This window comes from Cucurbita moschata, unplaced genomic scaffold (genome assembly GCF_002738365.1).
Source record: "Cucurbita moschata cultivar Rifu unplaced genomic scaffold, Cmos_1.0 Cmo_Scf00041, whole genome shotgun sequence".
Taxonomy (NCBI): Eukaryota; Viridiplantae; Streptophyta; class Magnoliopsida; order Cucurbitales; family Cucurbitaceae; genus Cucurbita; species Cucurbita moschata.
Window position 1 is genome coordinate 908,122 of NW_019268557.1, and position 20,683 is coordinate 928,804.

Genomic DNA, 20,683 nt, shown 5'->3' on the forward strand with positions numbered 1-20,683 from the left:
CTTGGAAGTTATGCTTACGTGCTATGGTTTCATAACAAAACAATTGCCACTCTATCAACCAAAAAAATTGTATACGGAGTTAAAACAAAGTACACTATAGAATAAGAAATGCTTAAACTCTCCTTAAAAAAGAAATAGCTCTGACAGACAAATCTTGAAGTAGTAAACACATTGCCAAAATTTGAACATGCCATCAAAGATAGTAGAGAACCTTTTCTAGGATATATTTTGAGACTTGTTCAGAATAACTCCTTCATATTTGACTTGGAACCACTTCATGGCATCCTCTTTAGTGACTCTATGCTGAATTCCAACACTTGATTTGCATCTACGGCGACGACCTACACGGTAACCTGGTCGTTCCAGAACAACATAGAAGTCCATACCATAAATACCCGTAGAAGGATCATACCTGTAGCAAAGTTTGAAAAAGAGGAGTTTAGAACAAGAAAAGCTAAATTACTTGTCAGTTTAAACTGTTTTACAATAATATTTTCATCGTAACAAAACTCGTAGGTGCCAGCATTTGCACCACCAACCTTTTCTTGCATAAAAAATTACTCCGAGAATAAAAAATGTGGCATTGAGATACACATGATATACCAGAAAGTTATTTGAAGACAATGTACGTAAGTCAGTGATGAACTCAAAATAGTTAAAGCCTCGAGAAATGAAAGTTGAGCATTTGTAAAGTTGGACTAAAGGTGAATATTCTCTTTGGTTTCGGTTCAAGATCGATATAAATAAGACACTGAAATATATGTTGGACATCACTTCGCAGATAATTTGAGATCCTACAACATCATTATCCAACAGCCTCAAGTACGTTTGCATTTAGTTCGTATCTCTTTCCAAAGCTTACACAATCTATGCTTTATATGAATGAAAGTTTCTATCTTAGTTATATAAATCCCAGCATAGAACAGGTGTGTATGACTTGGATTAGTCTGTCACAATAATTTTTGTGCGCACAACAGTTGAAGAACCCATGTTCTGAATCCAACTACGGGTCAGACAACGAAGCAAATCCAATCACAAATGCAAAGTATGATTATTATAAGCCAACTGGCGGAACTAAGTTATTATAGTTCTAAAATTAAAATTCCTCAATTCCCTCTCTTCTTCTTAAGTATTTCACGAAGGTCCTATGAGCACACTTGCATATTATAAGCCGAAATCCTGATTTGTACAAAGTCTATATTAATCAGCATCATCAACAAACAAAACCGTTACAGGAAAAATAAACAATAACAAGATGGTGAGAAAAAAATCACTGAAAAATACAAGAGAAATGTTAGACAACTCACTTAATTCCGAGATCAATATGCTCCTGAATTCCGAAACCAAAGCAACCAGTATCGCTAAAGTTCCGGCGCAATAGCTCATACTCCTTAACCTTCAAACCACTCTCAAGAAGCTGCATTGCTTTCTCACCCCTCACGGTCACGTAACACGCGATCTTTTCGTTACGCCTGATCCCAAACGATCGAACGGTATACCGAGCTATTTCAATCACAACATTCCCGCAAGACATGCCCACAAATTTCAGGAAATGAATGAAGAAGATAGAAACGTGAAATCATAATATTGACTAAAAGGAAAAGGTAATTATACCCTTGGAAAAGACTGGAGATTGGCCACTGAGCTGTTCGAGCACCTAAAGTACAAAAAAGAAATACCATAATCATTGTTAAGATTTTACAGAAATTATACAGAAAGAACCGAAGGGACAAGTAACAGACGGTAAAGAAACCTTTGCGGCTCTGGTAAGACGATCACCACTTTCACCAACAGAGATGTTGAGAACGAGTTTTTGGACTTTGATATCGCGCATAGGATTAGATAGTTTCTTCTCCGACGCCTGAAATGCAATGTTGTACAGTCAAACTAAATTAGAAATCTAAACACGCAAAAACGTATTGGATGCTTGAATCCAAACCAAAATCAAACGAAAGAGGTGGAGGTACCATTTTTGCCGTATCGCAGTTCAGAGCAGAAAACGAAGCTCCGGAGGGGAACAAGTGCGGGAAGGGTAAAGGTTAGGGTTTTAAAGCTATTAATACTCTCTCTTAGACGATCAATTGACGAAACTGCCCCCTCATAGTTTAGGGTCAAATTGGTAAAAAAAAAAAAAACACATATTAAAAAGGAAAAACCATCATAAATTGAAAAACAACCCATTTAAAACCATTCATATAATTTTTTTTCCCTCTTTACTTATCTTTTACACAATTTTGTTAGTCTCACGATTTTAAAATGGCATCTGTCACAGCCCAAACCTATCTTTAATAGATATTGTCATCTTTGGCTCGTTACGTATCGTCGTCAGGTTCACCGTTTTAAAGCGTGTTTGTTAGAACTTTAGCTCGTTACATATCGTTGTCAACCGTTAATGAAAATTTGAAAGTTTAATTGTATTATTAAAATGAGTCAAGAAGTTCATGAAATTGAAAATGACGGTATGACCAAACCAAGTTTTGTTGAACCATATTTTCATTTGGAAAAATTCAAACTTTTCAGGTTGGTCAAACATTAAAAAAAAAAAAAAAAAGTTTGAAAAGTAACAGCTCAAGCTTACCGGTAGCAAATATTGTCTATTTTGACTTGTTACACAATAGCACGATTTTAAAACATGTCTGCTAGAGAGAGATTTACACATCTTTGTAAACAATGTTCGTTCTCCTCCTGTCAATGTGATATCTCACAAATATCTTATAGACTCATACAGTTATAGTAGCAAACTACTAATGTCATGTTCGTTTTCATTACACGTGAAATGGTACATCTAATGGCAAAAATCTGTCTGCATCTATCAGTTAAGTATGGATTTAAAAGTGCATACATTCGTATGAAGGATCATTAACCAAAGCTTTACTAACAACAAAATTCAGAAGAAAAACGATGCAACCAAAATACAAACTGTGATAAACGAATGAACGATAAACATTGGAACAATTCATGAGGCAGAAGCAGCAGAAACTGCAGTGCATAAGCAACAAGAAACAGCCACAAATTCATGGGTTTAGGAAGATGGTAAGATTTACAGGGTTTAACCAGCAGCATTCAACCAAAGTTAAAATGGAAAAGAACAATCATTTGTATTATTCGACACTTGCTAGAAAATGTTTATACGAAAAAACCATGGAAGAACAAAAGCTATTACCAGACATGCCATCAAGAAGTTACAGAATGGCTGTCCCCTCCAACATCTCCCACCCCTGTTTGATATGTTTCCATTGCTATCTACTGATCTTCCCTCGTTCCACTCTTCCATAAATCGGTTGTCCCCGACTCCTTCGACGTTCTTCGCGGTCTCGCCACAAATTTCGCACATTCTGTGCCGAGCAATAAGCATTGTGATTAGATAACCATCAGCTCATTTCACAATATGAAAGACAATGTAGTTTAAAAGCAGGAGTTTCTAATCGGCATGCCGTAGTTTTGGCACTTTGAACTGAAATGCCGAAAGCTCTGAAACAGGAACGTATCCTTGAATGTATCACAAACACAATCAGCCATAAAATATCATTCTCAACTCAACAGTTAGTATTCAACTTAAGAGGTTGAAGGAACGCCTGGACAACCGAAGTTTTAAGTTTTGGACCAACGGAGTTTTACACACACTTATAAAAAATGTTTTGTTTCCGGTGGGATCTCACAATTCACTCCCCCTTCGAGGCATAGCATCCTCGTTGACCCTCGTTCCTCTCCAACTGATGTGGGATATCACAATTCACCGGGTCCAGCGACTCATTCTTCTCTCTGATCGATGTGAAATCTCAAAATCCACCCTTTTCGGTACCAGCGTTCTCTCTGACACACTATCCGGTGTCCACTCCCTTTGGGGCTCCATATCTTGCTCACACTCGTTCCTCTCTCACAATCAACAATCAATTTATCAACAGTGGATACTACCCAAAAAACCAGTTAAAGTTCGTCAAGGCTACAACGAACAACTGAATTGGAAACCCTCACGGGTAGAACAACCAAGTAGGTATTAGCAGCGATGGCTTTAAATTGATAGTATGAGACAAATTCAAGGGTAGACCAAGTTTTTTCTCGTGTTCATAGCAATTTAATCTCCTCAAAGCAAAAGGCATTAAACCAGAAGAGAGAGAGAGAGAGAGAGAGAGAGAGAAGAACCTGTTTCCTTTGAGCTTGAACCATGCCTCAGCACAGTGAGTATGCGTAATTCCCAGCTCATCTTTGCAGTCACAGCCAAGTTGAATCAATTCTGAAGTACTGGTCCCAGTCTTAGCCCCTGAAGCTTGGTCGGAAGCCAAATGGCAGATCCTACACACCCTTTCTCCATTCCACTCTTCATTAAACCCTTTACCCCCTTTTTGCCTTACATTTATCAACACCGGATTCTCCTTATTCGATTTTACATTCCTCTTTTCAAAATCCTTCCTCAACCCCATTCCATTCTTCTTCTCAATCGATTCTCCATCTTCAACCCCACATGCTGTTCTATCTGAATCAATAACCACTACAGTTTCTGATGGGTTCATATTCGAACCCTCTCTTGTCTCTCGATTAACAAGTTCAGTCCCCGGCGTGCCGCCAGCAGAGGCGGCGCCTTCTGGGATTACCACAATGGTGGCCTCGATCCTATCGCTATTAACCAAATCAACAATGGGTTTAGGACCCTCTGTTTCTTCTCGATCCATCTAACAAAAGGGTTTTCCCCCGAAACCCAGTTACCCGCAGAAGTTGTTCTGAAATACTTCGTTCTCAAAACTAATAACTCAACACAATCGATCCATAATGAAAAATGCATTCGAAAATCCAAGTGGGTAATCAATCATGTAAAGGAAGAAAGATATGAAGGCCTTGTTGCTGAGGAGAGTGGAGAGTTTACTTTTAAATGCAGAAATTTCTTCAGGGGAAAGCGTTTACTTCAAGAATTGAAAATGAACAAAATAAGAGCTCTGGCCATCTGGGTCGTCTCCAATTGGATTCCTCCACAGCTGAAAGACCCTATTTCCCCTTCCCTCTCTCTCTATCTCTTTCCGGCACTGATCTCTCGATGTGACCTTAAAAAACTAAAGAAGAAAAAATCAATATTCCGAGGGGAAAAGTGTGCAACCGAGGGAAGTTGAATACGCGACAATTTGGGTTAAAACAAAAGGAAAAAAAAAAAAATATATCCAACATTTTTATTTGTTAAGCTTCAATTTGTCCTCGGACTTCACTCCACGCCTTGTCGTTATTCATGTCTCTCAGCTCCTCCATGTCCCAGTTGGATGCATTCTAAGTAAGTCAAATTTTAATTCTTTTCATGCAATGAACCAAAAAGTAATTGGTACAATTGAAGATCAAGTAAAGAAGACGTTCTCTAACAATATTATATTCAAATTCTTCCTTCTTTTCTCTTTTCTTTTTGTAATGTAATATTCTGACATTAATCTTTTATGGGTCTTGAAAACCATGTTATTTATCAAAGCTTAACACATTAAAGCACAATACTTTACCATCACCAAGAACAAAAAAGGCAAAAAAAGAGTATGAGAGGGCATATACAATATTCTGGGCAGCCTGCCCAGATAAGGTAAAGAAATCAATCAAAGAACAAACTATGAATCATTATTTAAATTCCAAAGCTTTGATTTGACACTTTCAACTTGTTTTAGTTACAGAAGGCATTGGAATAAACAAAGAGAGATTACCATATTCAATTTGGACAACTTCCAACATTAGTTGAATTTAAAAAGTTGAAGATAATCTGGAAAAAAGAACACAAGTTGGGCACTTGCTTTATCTATACACAAAACTTTGTGCTACCTGCACCAATTGGAACCCTTTTATCTCACTTTTATATACATTTTTTTTTCTTTGGTCTTCCCCTTCCTTACATTTAATTCTTTTCTCTGTGACAAAAAGGCCATCTCCATCTGTTAAATCCTTGCCCATGTCTCTTTCCCCCACCTAGCACTCAACATACCCTTCTACTTACCTCATCATCCACAAACAAATTTAAAAGCCTATTGCACAGATTCTCTGGGGATACAATTCAATTAATATAAGTTTGTTCCACCGTATATTTGTTACTTTTTTGGGTCATAAATATCCTTCTTTTTGGTAGTTATAATTAAGATGTTAAAGATTTGAATCTCTCTGTCCCTAAATGTGTGTCGATTGGAATAATAATATGAAATTAAAAGATGAAGGTAGGACCGAGTTTAATGCTCATCTTTCGACTCACATATGCATTATGCCTAATTATTAGAGGAAGCTCCAATAAGAGGAGAGTTGAATGCAAAAGAACCAAAATGATTAAGAAGGGAAGTGGAGAATTAGAGTTGTCACAAGTCAAAAGACAGCGTGACTTCCAAATAACAAAACTAATGGCAGGCAATGAAAGGAGGAATTAGGCTAATCCCATGTTTTATTTTGCTTCCTTAAGGGAAGAGATGAAACAATCTTCTTCTCAAACATGATTTACAGCCATGCTTGGATAAAGCCTTCTTCTTCAACTACATCATCACGGTTCCCCTTCCTACTTTGTTTTGTCCTCGAAAGAATCTCAAACCTCAAAATTAGTATTAGAGTTAGATACCGAGTAGTGTGCCAGCGAGGACAGGTGGATTGTGAGATCCCACATCGATGGGAGAGAAGAAGCGTACCTCTTTATCGTTTCACTTCACCATTTGACTGAATGTTTTTTTCTTTCACGAATCCTACAATACAAAATAAATTCAGTGGCAGATAACATCAGTCATCACGAGGGTCCGCCGTTGGCTTTCTGGATTTGGTGAAACGGATTATGGACGTAAATGCTTTCCATCTCTTGTGAGATGCAAAACTGATTATGTTTTGATAAACTATTTGCTTTCAACGGGGTCCTGAAAGCTCCATGGCTTCGATGACAAATGAAGACTCTTCATGAATATCACAGTACTTTCTGGAGAAACTGTGAGCTCTATTCTCATAAACACTTCCTGCTCCACCTGGTGATTCCTCCATTTGACTCGACTGTCCAACCAGACCTTCTACAACCTTCAAGATCTCGGACATCTTCGGTCTGAGTTGTGGATGTGACTGAGTACACTGCAGAGCCAACTCTACGGCTTTTTCCAGCTCCATTGCATCATAACACCCTTTTAGATCCCTGTCCACCAGCACATCTAGCCTCTTCTCCTCATGTAATGTTCTAACCTGCTCATTTCACTTTTTTTTTGTCAGATATCATTATGAAGTTGAGATTAAAAATGAAGACTCTTAATGAAATTATAAAAGCATGTGTTTATCTTTGTTTAATGTGAGATCGCACGTCGATTGGAGAGAAGAACGAAACATTTTTATAAGAGTGTGGAAACCTCTTCCTAGGAGACGCGTTTTAAAAACCTTGAGGGGAAGCCCGACAGAGAAAGCCCAAAGAAGACAATATTTGCTAACAGTGAGCTTAGGCTATTACAAATGGTATTAGAGCTAGACACCAAGCTGTATACCAACAAGGACACTGGCATCGAAGGGGGTGGATTTGGGGGTCCCACATCGATTGGAGAAGAGGAACGAGTGCTAGCGAAGACACTGAGCCCTGAAGGGAGGTGGATTGTGGGATCCCAAATCAATTGGGGAGAAGAATGAAGGATTCTTACGAGGGTGTGGAAACTCCTCCCTAACATACGCATTTTAAAAACCTTGAGGGAAAGTCCAAAGAAGACAATATCTGCAAGCAGTGGGCCTAGGTTGTTACAGATAAGCAAACAACTCATAACAGGAGAGACCCTACGTACCCATTCGAGGATCATTCCCTTTCGAACTTGGCCATTGCCAGCATCTAGTGCTTTTTGGCCTGTTAAGAGTTCCAGAACCAATATGCCAAATCCAAAAACATCAGTCTTTTCTGAAGATTGTCCAGTTGAAAGATATTCCGGGGCAATATGTCCCACAGTGCCCCTAACAGCAGTAGTAACATGTGAATCTCTCCTATCTAACATCTTTGCCAGACCAAAATCCCCCACCACCGCTTCAAAGCTTTCATCTAGAAGAATATTTGCAGCTTTCACATCCCGGTGAATAATTTTTGGGTTGCACTGCTCATGCAAGTATACAAGCCCACGAGCTGCACCAAGGGCAATACACAATCTTCTGTTCCAATTCAATGTTGGCTTCTCCTGGCCTGCATCTGAAAGTGGATGGCATATAAACAACCAAAATATAGCAGTAAATACAAATAGAGAAGCACTATTCAATCTAGTTTGTCCAAAGCAGATTATACATATGTCATCGTCATTTGTTAAAACAAACCTCTCAGGCGGTCAGCAACGCTTCCATTTGGCATATATGGATAAACGAGCAATCTCTCATCTGGCGTCATACAAAAGCCATACAAACGCAAGAGGTTGCGGTGCACGGCTAAGCCAATCATTTCAACTTCTGTTTGAAACTGCACTTCTCCAGTATAATTTGGATCTCTCAGTCTCTTGACAGCAACATATGTCCCATTTGGAAGATAACCTTTATAAACTACTCCAAAACCACCCTGTCCCAGGATGTTTTGGGGACTAAAATTACATGTTGCCTTTTGTAGTTCACGGAATGTAAACCTTTTCAGATGACCTATATCAAATTCATAATCTTGCTGCACTGCAGATATGAACCATCATAATGAAGTGCAGCAGAGTCAATCATTATACTCTAGCTATAAGAGAGAACAAAGAAGAAAAAAGTACAAGGGCATCGGTTCATCCCAAAGTTCAGAAAGTACCGTAGGACGTGAAGACAAGATGAGATCTATAACAATGCACCCAGCCAACAAGTAACACAACAGAAACCACAAATGTGAAACTGACAATTAGAGCTATGGAAAGGATCAAGTGATGTCGGCCATTATCTTTCTGAGGCGAACCAGTTTCTGAACGATAACAGCTATTCATGAGTTTTATACCATTGACATTCAAGATACAACGACCAGGGAGAATATAGTATTACCATTAACTGGTTTTGAAACTACTCCACAAACTTTAGACGATGAAGATGCACAAAGGAAGCTATTCCCTGCAACACTACAGAAACAAGGCAAGCACTGTCAAAAGGTGGTAAATGGCATTGGAGGAAAACATAATTCCCTCTCTTTACAAACCATTCTCAGATATAGGCTAATTCTGATCTTCATAAGTAACCGATGGAATTTGGAATGATATCAAGTTTTCTGACAAGTTAACTCGACATGAAGTCTCACCTGTACTCTTTGGCAAGTATTCTTGGAGTTGGGCCGCTGAGATTATTATTCGATAGATCCCTAGCGAGCAAACCATCTGGTCACTTCTGTGAACTCAGCAAAACACAAGGAATTGCAATAGAATAATACTTACAAGAAGGAAAGGCCTGAAATATTTGCAACAGATTCCGGAATTGGTCCACTTAACTTGTTACTGCTGAGCTTCCTGAAAACTTGGCAGGCAAAGGTTACATGACAACAATAGAATCAATAATTAGAAAGTAGAAGAGAATGAAAGAAAGAAAAATCTTTGCATATCAAGTCATACTTACAAGTAATTTAAATGAGTGAGAGACCCCAAAGAACTTGGAATGCCGCCTACAAACTGGTTGTTAGAAAGGTCAAGAGTCTGAAGCTCTGAAAGTTCTCCTATATCATCTGGGATTGGACCAGATAGTTCATTATTTTGCAAGAACCTGCGATTATTTATATAGAATACATGAAAAAGAACTTTCAAAGAAGTGAGATAAACCTTGAATGAGAAACATTCCAACATTAGGCTATCCAAGTAATGGGACAAGAAAAGATGAGTAAGAACAACCACTGAATTTTCACTTCAGAAAACAATAGTTATAAACGTCTAACAAATGATTTCGAGACAATGAAGGGAGAGGGAGGCTCACTGCTCACATTGTCCGAAGATAACTCAGGTTCCCAATGCTAGGGGAAAGCGTTCCAGATAAGCCCATATTTGACATCTCACTATATAGCAGCAACAACAATAATTAGTAACGTATTTGAGCTTTATCTGACATTTATTCCTACAAAATATATTCAAATCAAGAGAAAAAAAAGAAGAAAGGAGATAGAAAACCAGGTTTAAGACAAAATGAAGAAGCTTACAGAGAAATCACAAAGCCCTCAACAGAGCAAGCAACCATATTCCAGGTGCATGGATCAACCGAATTTATGTCCCATCCTTGCATCACTCTCCGCTCGTCCCGTATCCAACTCTTCACCGACATCAACGCCGCCACTGAACAGTGCAAGAAATCAGAGATGCAGACACAAACATTCAACCAATTTGGAGTAACATCAAATGGGTATTCATAAAATGGCCATGGCCAGACCTTCATAGTTTACTCCTTTCGGAGACAAATGACTGTCTGAGGCAGAGACGACCCAGATGAGGATGAACAGCAATAGAACCACTTTGACAACTTCCATTACCAAGCGGGGGGGAAACGAAAGCGAGAGTTCCCCAAGTGAAAAAAGCTAGAACCCACTACTTTTGGTAGGGTAAACTGCAGGATAATAGGTTTGATTGAATTTTTCGGGTGATAAAGTATAGAGTCCATATCTAATTGCAAATAATGACAAGCTTGAAAAATCTTGATTCTAGAATTTCTACTAGCTATAGTGCGTTGAAAAACAAACTAGATTTCTGGTACAAAAAGCGGAGAGAAAAAGACAAAAAGTAGTGGATTAAGAAAATGAACCGCAAGACCAGGAAATCTCGAGATGGGAGTAATTTAATGGCTGAGATTGTCCCCTGCCCTGCCAAACACATTGAACAACAAACCTGATAGTGAAAGACCGTAATTTCTCCATCTTCGCTGTGAACTGCAGATGAGTAAGGCAATAATGAGCCGTTGGATTTCTGACATTAATGAACAGAAAATCAAAAGCTTTGATTATACCAGTTTAGAAATGTAATCGTCATTACTGGAAGTGGGGAACCTCGAATATAAAATTTTCAGAGCTCGATGTCTCTCTGCGCCCCAGTGGCGCCAACATTAATGATTCCGGCTTTTAGAATTTGACGCAATTCTCGGAGATAATGGCCAGTTCACCACCCCCCCTTTTTTTTTCTTTTTCTTTTTATTCTCTCGATATTGAAATTTCGTCGTTTTTCCATGTCTATGTTGGCGTAGCAGTAGCAGCAGGGGCAGCTCCAAGGAGCTCGAGAGGGCAATGACAGGGACAGTGGCCACCAGCCCCCCAATGTTACCATGTCCAAAATAAACAATTACTCTACTTCAAAGTTCAAAGCGACAACTTCTCGTATATTAATCTAACGAGTTGGCTAATAATTTACTACGCATAATTCAGAAATTTTCCATTGAGAAACGTAAAGAACAAGGCTTTTTCTCTCCGTGATTGAGAGCAGAAACAGGAAGAAATGAATATGTGAAGAACAAATAGATTCGTGTTTAATTTAAAGAAGGGAAGAGAGATTCTTAGAACACAATAATAACTACAGGTTTTTGCAATTTAAAGTCAGCCATGTTGAAACCACCCTGGAACTGGGAACAAAACTCAATAACCAACTAGATTTTAACCCTGCTTTTCTTCAGCCACATATAGAATTAGATACCCGCTTCTTCCTAACTAAAGATACACAATTTGGCCTCTACTACTATCCCTCTTCTAGCAGCTTTCTGCTAAGTCAAACTCTGGCTTCCTTCAATATACTACCAAACATATACAACAACTTGAGGTATCATCGGAACTAAGATTGAGGGATGGGTGGAATTTGGCTGGACTGAACAAGGCAACATTTCGAGGAAGAGTTGGTAAATAGTCCCCCCCGACCTGCAAGTCTCAGAGTATAGTGATGTAAATGGCCCCAGTTTAATACAGCCGGAGTTGAACTTAGAGTTGGTCAGTAGGCTTTGCACCACGCATGAACAAGAAGAATCCAACTGCACATACGCCTATATTTACGACACTGCTAGATGCAAATTAAGACCCATTTGTCGTTTCACTTGATCAGGTATCAACTTGTTGACGAGCTCTGGAGAAGCCCCCGACAGCTGCAACAGAAATCTCAATTATCATCACCTTTTATCTATCTCAATGAAAGTTGATTTCTTATAAAAGAAAATCACCTTTTTAATGGAAATAAAATAGTAATGGACGAGAAACCTAGTAAACTGCGAGTCATCCACAACAATTTATTGATTGGAATAGCATAATTTCAGTTATTTTCAATCGTTATCAATGCAGATGCATAGCACGATGCAGTTGAATTCAATATGGACCTTCATCTACTCCCTAAAACAGGCACAACGGAACCATTTAGAATGTTTTTCTTAATCGCAAATAGAACTATATGCCTTTGATGCTCAAAAGATATGCAATAAAATGCCTAAATCACAGTTGTATACAATTCAAGAAAATAGAATAGGAAATTTTCATAGAAAGATCGTGAGATAGTAAACAGACCTCTTGTTTGAAGTTAAAGAGGGGTGGAAATGGTCGACCATTTGGGAGGCGGGCATTGGGTTCTCGAAGTTCGGCAAAGAAAGGATGTGTGCAAGCTTCCAGCTGCATGGAGAAAGAGATACTCTCAAGAAGTGCAAAATAAACCATAGTTGCAGAGAAGGCCAAATAAATGAGTAGTTAATACACTAGGACAAAAAATGAACTACTTTTACATTCGGTCAAGAATCAACAAAGATTAAGTTCTAGCATGGAAAGGCCCGACTGTTCAAAAGAAGTGCACAAACATAGCTATATAGATAGACACTGGAGCATATTGAACTTACTGCGGTGCAGCGAAGACTGGGCGAATACTGAAGCAATCGAGAAGCCAGATCTATCGCCTCGGGAGGCATCCGTTTGTGGAAAACCTGATCAATAACATAAAGCATGTAAGAGAAAAAGCTCAACTTCCCGTAGAAAAAGCTCAAAAGTAACAAGATCATGGGGGATAAGAGGCCCCAGGATCATCTTGAACTTGTTACTAACCTTGTGCCATGGGTGAGCTTTTATCTGTGGAAACCTATAGTCTGTATAACTTGGATTCATACATCGAATTTCTTCACGAGTTGGTGTACCAAGAACCTAAAAGATAACCATCGCAAAGTAGGTAAGTTGTACACAATTTGGAAATGGTAATGAACTAATAATATCAATAGTACCTTTATGATCTCTACGAGTTGGTCCACTGCATTTTCTCCAGGAAACAAAGGCTACAGAAACATAAATATCATTAAACTGGTTATGATAAAGTTCAAGTCAAAGAAATGTAGAAAATGCTTACCTGTCCCAAAAGCAGCTCTGCAAGGACACAACCAGCAGACCAAATATCTATGGAGGTTGTGTACTCTGTAGCTCCAAAGATGAGTTCTGGTGCCCTATAGAAGCGCGAACATATGTATGAAACGTTGGCTTCACCTTTCATCTGGAGCACACGGATAAGAGTACACAGAATAAGACTCAACGCAGAAAAGGGGCCAAAGAAAATATAGCATTTGCTACTTAACCATGGTGATTCACTGCTGGTTTTGTTAATCAAATAGACCGCTGGAAACATTTATAAAAGTGATTGTCTACTGTCTATCTAAGAAACAAGTTTTGGAAGCCAATGCCCCAATCCAAAGAATTGGTGAACTCTTATGATAAGCAAAAGTCACATATGGACAGGAAACATACACCCCCACACACCCGAGAGATTACTCCAATTGGTCCTGGTATGTTTGTTTGGAGTTCTCACTTATAAGCATGGAAAAACCTTGCAAGATTTGTAAGTGCAACGTCCAATGTAACAAGGGAGTCTTGAATCTTAAATGACAACAGCAAATATGCTTTCTAAAGGAAAATAGGAAATTTAAACTAACGAAGTAAATAGCAAGTTTCAATATACACGCTGGAAGTGTCAAAAACAAAATAAGTGAAAGAAACAAGATATTGAAAATTTATCAACGTACAAGCATTTTAGCGCTTCCAAAATCGCATATTTTAACTTGGTGAGTAAGGGGATCCACCTGCAGAAAGCAAACAGGCATTAGGCAATCATCAAACACAAGGATAGGCCTCTACAAACTGTTGTTTTCAACAAAAAATCATTTCAACTTCCATATCCACTTTCAAACCATCAAAGAACAATACCAAAATATTTTGAGGCTTCAAATCTCGGTGGCAAACTCCAGGAACCGAGTGGATATAGGCCAGGCCCCTAAAAACCTGGAAAAAAACAACAGATGACATGAGAAAAGAAAAGTGTGTTGATCAAAAAAGTTGAAATTATACAGGAGAATTATCTATACCTGGTACATGTATGATTTGACATAGATGATTGGCATCCTTTGATTTGCATTACTGTAATGCTTCAATACCCGAAACATGGTTTCGGGAACATATTCCATAACCAAGTTGAGAAAAAGCTCGTCTTTTGTAGTAGTGGAAAAGAAACAATGCTTTAAGGAAATGACATTTGGATGATCCATCACACGCATTAACTGGAGTTCACGGTTCTTATATCTTCTGTCCTGCAAAACCTTCTTTATAGCCACATTTTCACCCGTTTCCAAGCATTTGGCCTGACAAAGAGCACATGTATGTATCATACATTACTTGATCAAAGACAATATCAAAAGAATCGAAGTGCTAGAGGAGTAACATTTAGAATACCTTGAAAACAATACCAAATGATCCAGTTCCAACAACACGTTCTGCCATGTAACTTATGGTCTACAGAACCAAGAAAAAACAAAAGTATCATAAGTTTGTGTAGAAACATAAATACTGGCCAACAACATGAAATCTCCAAGTCTCTATGTTTTATAGCACACACATGAGGAAAATAGAATGTAAGAGGAACGGGATTGACGTGAATGTTAACCTGTTTGGGCTCCCCATTCTTGCCTCCAATAGTCGTTGATATTATGTGACCAGTAACTGGGTCATTTCCATCAATGACAGGGGCTGACATTTCCTGCAAAGCATATATTGCGTTACGAGGTTGGAAGGAATCGATTGGAAAATTGAAACTGAAACGTTGGTTGTTTAGAGTGGAGGGATCACGTAAAAGATAACCAATGTTAGAATAGAAACTACGTTTAACTCACTAATAAACAACTATCAGAAAGAAGCCCTAACATCCACAGCAAGAGATTTTTTTTCTTTTTTAAATGAATAGAAGAACAAAGAATGGAAAGACCAACAAACAGAGATCCCTAATAAGTGCCAAAAAGAGAGGGGGGTAGGAAAAGAAATCGAAGGAAAGAAGTTGCTGAAACCAAATAAAATAAGAACTGAAATGCATGGACCTGTGGAGGACAATCTTCACTAAAGAATAATTAGAAAATAATTTCAGATAGGCTTGAGCTATATAGCTCAAGCAAGTTATTTAAGATTAATCAAATATCAAACAAAGGGTAACAAGTGCGATCCATAAATTAAATTAGTTCACGTAGCATAAATAAATAAATAAATATATGTATAAGTTTAATCGATGGAGTTAACATAGATGCATCAGCTAAGTTAAACCCAAAAAGATGGCCACAGAAATTAAATAATAAAATCTCGAGTACTGGAGAGAGATGAAGAGCTAAAAATTACAGATAATCAGAACCTCTCAGAAACTGTACAGAAATTGAAACAAATACAGCCAAGAAACTCTTCAGAAACAGAATCATCTAATTCACAGATCGAGGCAGAGAAGAATAAGTAAGGTATTCCCGATCCTCTTCTCACAATGCGGAACGAGATCACCGTCCAGGCTGGTAACAAAACGCAAGAAGAGAACAGAAGAGACGAAACGGGAGGAAGGTGCAACACTTCAGGCAATGTTCTTACGTACACATATTCCCCGACTAATCTCGCAACGCAACATTCAAATCCAGGAAAGAAAGAAAGAAAGAAGACGAAATTAAAGAAGAAAAAAGAAAAAGATACGTACCTTAACGTCGGCCATAGGCGAATGGGAGAGAAGGAAGGAAAGGGAAGGTAGTGGTTGGTTGAGTTGGCGATTAAAAAGAAGAGGAAGAAAGGGATTGCAGTGATGAGAAGGGAGAAGAAAGAGAAAGGTGACAGAAAAACAAGGCCATGTGATTCCAGCACTCTGTCTTCTTGGTCTCTCTTCTTTGCTTCTTCTTTTTCACTGTATCACAGAGAGAGAGAGAGTTTGTGAAATGACGGAAATAACCTTCTGAATTACGAACACTGGCTGCCGACGTCTATATGACTAAAATGCCCCCAGCTTCCAATAATTTCTCCACCTGCTGTGTTTCTCCTTCTGTCCTAATTATTGCTCTTTCTAAGTGGACATCATAAAATATCAATTTTGCTGATTCTCTTTCCTTTTTCTTTTTCTTTTATTCATAAATATACATGGGTCCATGTGAAAATCTGTAAATAATCATAATTAATCATAATTTGTTTATTAATTCCCTAAATTAAATTGTATTCTCCAAATGTAATATGATTATTCAGCTTCAACCCCAGCCCCTTCGCCCTTCTTCCTCACCAACGCCCCCAACTCACCACAATTCTAGAGTCCACCGCCAATAGATATGGTCTGTTTATACATGATAGGAGAAAAATGGCGTAGGAAGAAAAAGGGAAAAAAGAGAGCCTAAGCGTGTGAGGTTGGGAAGGAAAGGGGATTTTGGAATTAGGAGTGAGCAGTGGTGGCAGTGGGGTTAAAGTAAGTTTGTGAATTTCAAGGGAAAGCCTTGACCATGCATCAGATAAAAGATTTCACCACATGCCGCCCTTCAAATTCCATCCAAATTCCCTTCCTTTTAAGCACTTTATGCCCATAATCATCATGCTTCTATTCTTCTTATTTTCTTCACATCCATCCATCGCTTTTACTCCTTTGCGCGTGTCGCTCAGACCGCCATTTAGGCCACAATCCTCCACTCAACGGCCCACCCAACATCTACACTTGGACGTCTCCCTGGGCGGTAAGGCCCATGAAGAACGAAACCCCAACTCGACCCAACAGGCTATGTTCAAAAGCCTATTTAAGTTCAAGACATTATTTTATACCATGAAAGCTTGAATTTTCCACTTCTCCTCTATTTAAAGGTATTTTATATTTTATATGTATTTTAGGAAACCTTATATCTTCCTTATCCAAAGTGCATTCTTTGTAAATAAATATATTGTTTTATTTTGAATCCAGCCAACTAGCATCCATCTGTCATAGTTTTAGGTCAAGGTCATCAGATTTAAATTCAAAATAACCGACATAATTCCTAACTTTGTTGACTTTAATTATTTAAATACAAGAGCGACATTAAAATTGTCAAATGTACTTATAATATACATATCCATGTGGCATTCCTATCATTCATCTTATTAATTTGTTGCAACAATAAGCTGACCAGTGGTTGGGCGGTTATCCTCGTTGGGTCTTTCAAGTACTCTTCCATCCTTACTTCAAAAATAAAAATAAATTATTTAATTCAAACTATATTTGTCGCAATCAATTTCTTGATTCAAGAAATATAAGTCGGTGCTTGCGTGGAGTTTGCTAGAACATTCCTACTTGATGGAGACATTGTTAGGTCAATAATGCTACCAACATGCTTGTATGATAACAATTACGGTTACAAATCACGATTCTTCGCAATAATATGATATTATTCACTTTGAGAATAATGTCCTGTGACTTTATTTTTTGTTTCCTCAAAATACTTCAAACCAATGAATATGTATTTCTTATTTATAAATCTATGGCCATTTCTTAATTACCCAATACGAGACTTCTCTTCCAACAATTATCAATATGAGTCAAAAGCGAACAAAGTACATCATAGAGTCTTTCCTAATGCGTATGAATCCTCGGAACAATCACTCTTTAATTGAGACTTGACCTTTTCTCTTGAACCCTCAAACAAAGTATACATTTTATTTTTGACGCTTGAGTCACTTTTGACTCGTAACTTATTTGTTCGACATTTAAAAATTTTATTGATATGATTAAGTTAAGGGCAGAGTCGTTCTGAAAAGTATATCGAACAAAATTTTTATAATTGATATTTTACTATTTTGTAAACTATGGGTGATATTAATAGGTGTCCCCTGGAGGCGTGGAAAGATCATTTTGTTATCTACTCACGGTCACGTGTCACCGCAGTTTGGCGTAATGAAAAGGTTGGGGGAGGTGCGTACACATAGCATGCAAACTAATCTTGCGTGTCAACGAATCACACACCGTCCATCAGGCTTAGCATCCTTTCCCCCCGCCGGATCCACCTAATTCGCGGAGCAGCGTTACCAGAATTAAATTGGGCACGCGTGGGCCACAACGAAACCCTGTCTTGGCCACACAATAACGTTTTACTGTTTCCTCGGCCCAACTCCTATCATTCGGCTGGTTTCAGATTAGATAGAAGCTCCAAAGTTAATTACAGAAACTCTCAATCATTCTCCTCAAACTGCACGCACCTTTTGAGCCTTCCAAAATCCAACGATTTCTAGCATTGAATCCAGTAATAGTCTTCAAAAACAGATCGCTCCATGTTCGAGATTGAATTTGCAGATCAAATATGGCGTATTCCTAACTATATACCAAGAATTTTTGAGAATATAATACTCGGGACGTGACACTTTCCAGGAATACATGGCGATGAAGAGGGCAAAGGAAGCTATAAAGTAATGGTATATACCCTTCGATGCCTTGGTGTATTTAAACCCGCCCTCTCCTCCTCTCTCTCTTTATTTCATCTCTCTCACCAAAATTGGAAGAAAAATAAAGCTCATCTTTCACAATCACGCCTCCTCTGAAACCCCAAATACGGCAAAATTCATCCCAAATTTGCTCCCGTATAGTTTAATTGCAGAGAATTAGGCTCCCAATCAACCCCACAATTCTCCCCCCACCCGCCGCCTCTGCTGCATTTTCCCCATTTCCCTCAATTCTGTTTTCATCAATGGCCGATCGGTCGGACTCTGACAAGAAGTCCGAAAGCACCAGGAAGGACATGCCGGCTCTTCTTTTGGGGCGGTACGAGATCGGGAAGCTCCTTGGGCATGGGACCTTTGCAAAGGTCTATCATGCCCGAAACATCAAATCCGACGAAGGTGTCGCCATTAAAGTCATCGATAAGGAGAAGATTCTCAAGGGCGGACTAATCGCCCACATCAAACGCGAGATCTCAATCCTCCGCCGGGTTCGACATCCCAACATTGTGCAACTTTTTGAGGTTATGGCCACCAAGACCAAGATCTACTTCGTTATGGAATACGTCCGTGGCGGCGAGCTCTTCAAGAAGGTCTCCAAGGGCCGATTGAAGGAAGAGGTCGCCCGAAAGTATTTTCAGCAATTAATTTCCGCCGTTTCCTTTTGCCACGCGCGTGGTGTTTATCATCGCGACCTTAAGCCGGAGAATTTATTGCTCGATGAAAATGGAGATCTCAAGGTCTCCGATTTTGGCCTAAGCGCCGTCTCCGATCAAATTCGACAAGATGGGTTGTTCCATACTTTCTGTGGTACACCGGCGTATGTTGCTCCGGAGGTATTGGCCCGCAAAGGCTACGAGGCCGCTAAGGTCGATATTTGGTCATGTGGGGTTATTCTGTTTGTTCTGATGGCGGGTTATTTGCCCTTCCACGACCAAAACATCATGGCAATGTATAAGAAGATTTACAAGGGGGAGTTCCGGTGTCCGAGATGGTTCTCGCCGGAGCTAGTTCGACTCCTGTCTCGCCTTTTGGATACAAATCTGGAAACCCGTTTCACAATTCCAGAAATCATGGAGAATCGATGGTTCAAAAAGAGGTATAAGCATATAAAATTCTACATCGAAGATGATAAGGTGTGCAACGTGGAGGACGACACCCAAGATGTGGATTCCTTGTCGGATCAATCTCAATCGGAATCGGATTCGGAGTTCATTGAGACAAGAAGAAAGATGGGGTCACTCCCAAGACCGGCGAGTTTGAATGCATTCGATATAATATCATTTTCCCCGGGATTTGATCTTTCCGGGCTGTTCGAGGATGGAGGGGAGGAGGCAAGATTCGTGTCCAGCGCTCCAGTGTCGAAGATCATATCGAAGCTGGAAGATATCGCAAAATTGGTGAGTTTTAGCGTGAGGAAGAAGGACTGCAGGGTTAGCTTAGAGGGCACACGGGAAGGCGTGAAAGGGCCATTGACGATTGCGGCGGAGGTGTTCGAGTTGACGACGAAACTGGTGATGGTGGAGGTGAAGAGGAAAGGGGGCGACAAAACAGAGTATGAAGAGTTCTGTAACAAGGAATTGAAACCGGCATTGTTGAATCTGAAGGAGGAGCCGGGGGCAGGTGCTCCGTCACACATACCTTCAGATTCTGAATGAACCAAGCATGGAGAGATATTATTGATTCAGACAGATAGAGAGAAAGGGCATGGCTACCTCAAATAATAATTGTTCTCATTGATGTGCGTGAGATAAGTCACGCAATCTCTTGGACTATTAGAGCTGCTTATACACACTAGTTCCTTGCTTAGGATATTATTATGGTAGCCTTGTGCTCTTCAACATTAATATATATTTGCATGTAATTCAAAATAAAATTCCAAATTCGTATATAGTTTTGAACACATAATTTAAAAATACATGAATACTTGGCTGTATTTTTAATCATCACATATTTCAACACCCAAATAATTATTTCTTCTTTTATTCTTTTCTCTCCCCACTTTAATTAAATACAATTATTAATAATTACAACAAAAAAAAAAAAAAAAAAATGGTGGGTCTTGCTTATGTCTATCATTGGATCACCGAACAAAGA

The 20,683-nt window shown here is 39.0% G+C and overlaps 5 protein-coding genes across 10 annotated transcripts; 1 reads left to right on the forward strand and 4 right to left on the reverse strand.

The window, feature by feature from the left end:
- Positions 1–27: 27 nt before the first annotated feature.
- On the reverse strand, positions 28–2,067 carry LOC111433335 (60S ribosomal protein L11-1). The gene is made up of 5 exons (XM_023070368.1): positions 1,968–2,067; positions 1,754–1,861; positions 1,615–1,657; positions 1,308–1,503; positions 28–412 (listed from the first exon to the last, which is right to left on the reverse strand). Exons 1-5 carry the CDS (start codon positions 1,968–1,970, stop codon positions 217–219), a joined length of 546 nt encoding a protein of 181 aa, XP_022926136.1. The 5' UTR covers positions 1,971–2,067; the 3' UTR covers positions 28–216.
- An 835-nt stretch (positions 2,068–2,902) lies between these two features.
- LOC111433334 lies at positions 2,903–5,128 on the reverse strand. Of its 2 annotated transcripts, XM_023070367.1 has the most exons (3): positions 4,862–5,128; positions 4,144–4,718; positions 2,903–3,335 (listed from the first exon to the last, which is right to left on the reverse strand). In XM_023070367.1, exons 2-3 carry the CDS (start codon positions 4,668–4,670, stop codon positions 3,116–3,118), a joined length of 747 nt encoding a protein of 248 aa, XP_022926135.1. In that variant the 5' UTR covers positions 4,671–4,718; positions 4,862–5,128; the 3' UTR covers positions 2,903–3,115. The 2 variants fall into 2 exon arrangements, with proteins under 2 accessions (XP_022926135.1, XP_022926134.1); XM_023070366.1 differs by having other exon boundaries at positions 4,144–5,127.
- A 1,438-nt stretch (positions 5,129–6,566) lies between these two features.
- Positions 6,567–10,934, reverse strand: LOC111433328 (probable LRR receptor-like serine/threonine-protein kinase At5g45780). Of its 4 annotated transcripts, none has more exons than XM_023070354.1 (13): positions 10,867–10,934; positions 10,666–10,789; positions 10,297–10,470; positions 10,070–10,202; positions 9,857–9,928; positions 9,499–9,642; positions 9,321–9,392; positions 9,188–9,247; positions 8,938–9,011; positions 8,714–8,860; positions 8,254–8,592; positions 7,740–8,131; positions 6,567–7,158 (listed from the first exon to the last, which is right to left on the reverse strand). In XM_023070354.1, the coding sequence occupies exons 3-13, from the start codon at positions 10,391–10,393 to the stop codon at positions 6,835–6,837; spliced, it is 1,854 nt and encodes a 617-aa protein (XP_022926122.1). In that variant the 5' UTR covers positions 10,394–10,470; positions 10,666–10,789; positions 10,867–10,934; the 3' UTR covers positions 6,567–6,834. The 4 variants fall into 4 exon arrangements, with proteins under 4 accessions (XP_022926122.1, XP_022926123.1, XP_022926126.1 ...); XM_023070355.1 differs by having other exon boundaries at positions 10,749–10,789; positions 10,867–10,922; XM_023070357.1 differs by having other exon boundaries at positions 7,042–7,170; positions 10,297–10,789.
- Positions 10,935–11,345: 411 nt separating this feature from the next.
- LOC111433332 (shaggy-related protein kinase eta) lies at positions 11,346–16,067 on the reverse strand. Of its 2 annotated transcripts, none has more exons than XM_023070361.1 (12): positions 15,855–16,067; positions 14,796–14,888; positions 14,585–14,644; positions 14,221–14,493; positions 14,063–14,137; positions 13,882–13,938; positions 13,215–13,355; positions 13,093–13,143; positions 12,920–13,015; positions 12,718–12,801; positions 12,395–12,496; positions 11,346–11,982 (listed from the first exon to the last, which is right to left on the reverse strand). In XM_023070361.1, the coding sequence occupies exons 1-12, from the start codon at positions 15,867–15,869 to the stop codon at positions 11,890–11,892; spliced, it is 1,140 nt and encodes a 379-aa protein (XP_022926129.1). In that variant the 5' UTR covers positions 15,870–16,067; the 3' UTR covers positions 11,346–11,889. The 2 variants fall into 2 exon arrangements, with proteins under 2 accessions (XP_022926129.1, XP_022926130.1); XM_023070362.1 differs by lacking the exon at positions 15,855–16,067 and adding an exon at positions 15,528–15,834.
- Positions 16,068–18,231: 2,164 nt separating this feature from the next.
- On the forward strand, positions 18,232–20,477 carry LOC111433329 (CBL-interacting serine/threonine-protein kinase 12-like). The gene has a single exon (XM_023070359.1). The coding sequence runs from the start codon at positions 18,838–18,840 to the stop codon at positions 20,242–20,244; it is 1,407 nt and encodes a 468-aa protein (XP_022926127.1). The 5' UTR covers positions 18,232–18,837; the 3' UTR covers positions 20,245–20,477.
- The last annotated feature ends 206 nt before the right edge of the window (positions 20,478–20,683 follow it).

What these genes read in the sequence shown, in the direction of transcription:
- LOC111433335 (XM_023070368.1), bottom strand. An exon ending in GTCTTACCAGAGCCGCAAAG is followed by an intron (nt 1,658 to 1,753) that starts GTTTCTTTACCG and finishes TTTGTACTTTAG; the next exon opens with GTGCTCGAACAGCTCAGTGG. An exon ending in CATATTGATCTCGGAATTAA is followed by an intron (nt 413 to 1,307) that starts GTGAGTTGTCTA and finishes ACTTTGCTACAG; the next exon opens with GTATGATCCTTCTACGGGTA.
- LOC111433334 (XM_023070367.1), bottom strand. Translation starts at nt 4,670, where the DNA reads ATGGATCGAGAAGAAACAGAGGGTCCTAAACCCATTGTTGATTTGGTT. An exon ending in TTCAAGCTCAAAGGAAACAG is followed by an intron (nt 3,336 to 4,143) that starts GTTCTTCTCTCT and finishes TGCTCGGCACAG; the next exon opens with AATGTGCGAAATTTGTGGCG.
- LOC111433328 (XM_023070354.1), bottom strand. Translation starts at nt 10,393, where the DNA reads ATGGAAGTTGTCAAAGTGGTTCTATTGCTGTTCATCCTCATCTGGGTC. An exon ending in ATACTTGCCAAAGAGTACAG is followed by an intron (nt 9,012 to 9,187) that starts GTGAGACTTCAT and finishes TTGTTTCTGTAG; the next exon opens with TGTTGCAGGGAATAGCTTCC. An exon ending in AGGGAATGATCCTCGAATGG is followed by an intron (nt 7,159 to 7,739) that starts GTACGTAGGGTC and finishes TGAAATGAGCAG; the next exon opens with GTTAGAACATTACATGAGGA.
- LOC111433332 (XM_023070361.1), bottom strand. An exon ending in AGAATGGGGAGCCCAAACAG is followed by an intron (nt 14,645 to 14,795) that starts GTTAACATTCAC and finishes TTGGTTCTGTAG; the next exon opens with ACCATAAGTTACATGGCAGA. An exon ending in AACTCGTAGAGATCATAAAG is followed by an intron (nt 13,016 to 13,092) that starts GTACTATTGATA and finishes GTTATCTTTTAG; the next exon opens with GTTCTTGGTACACCAACTCG.
- LOC111433329 (XM_023070359.1), top strand. Translation starts at nt 18,838, where the DNA reads ATGGCCGATCGGTCGGACTCTGACAAGAAGTCCGAAAGCACCAGGAAG.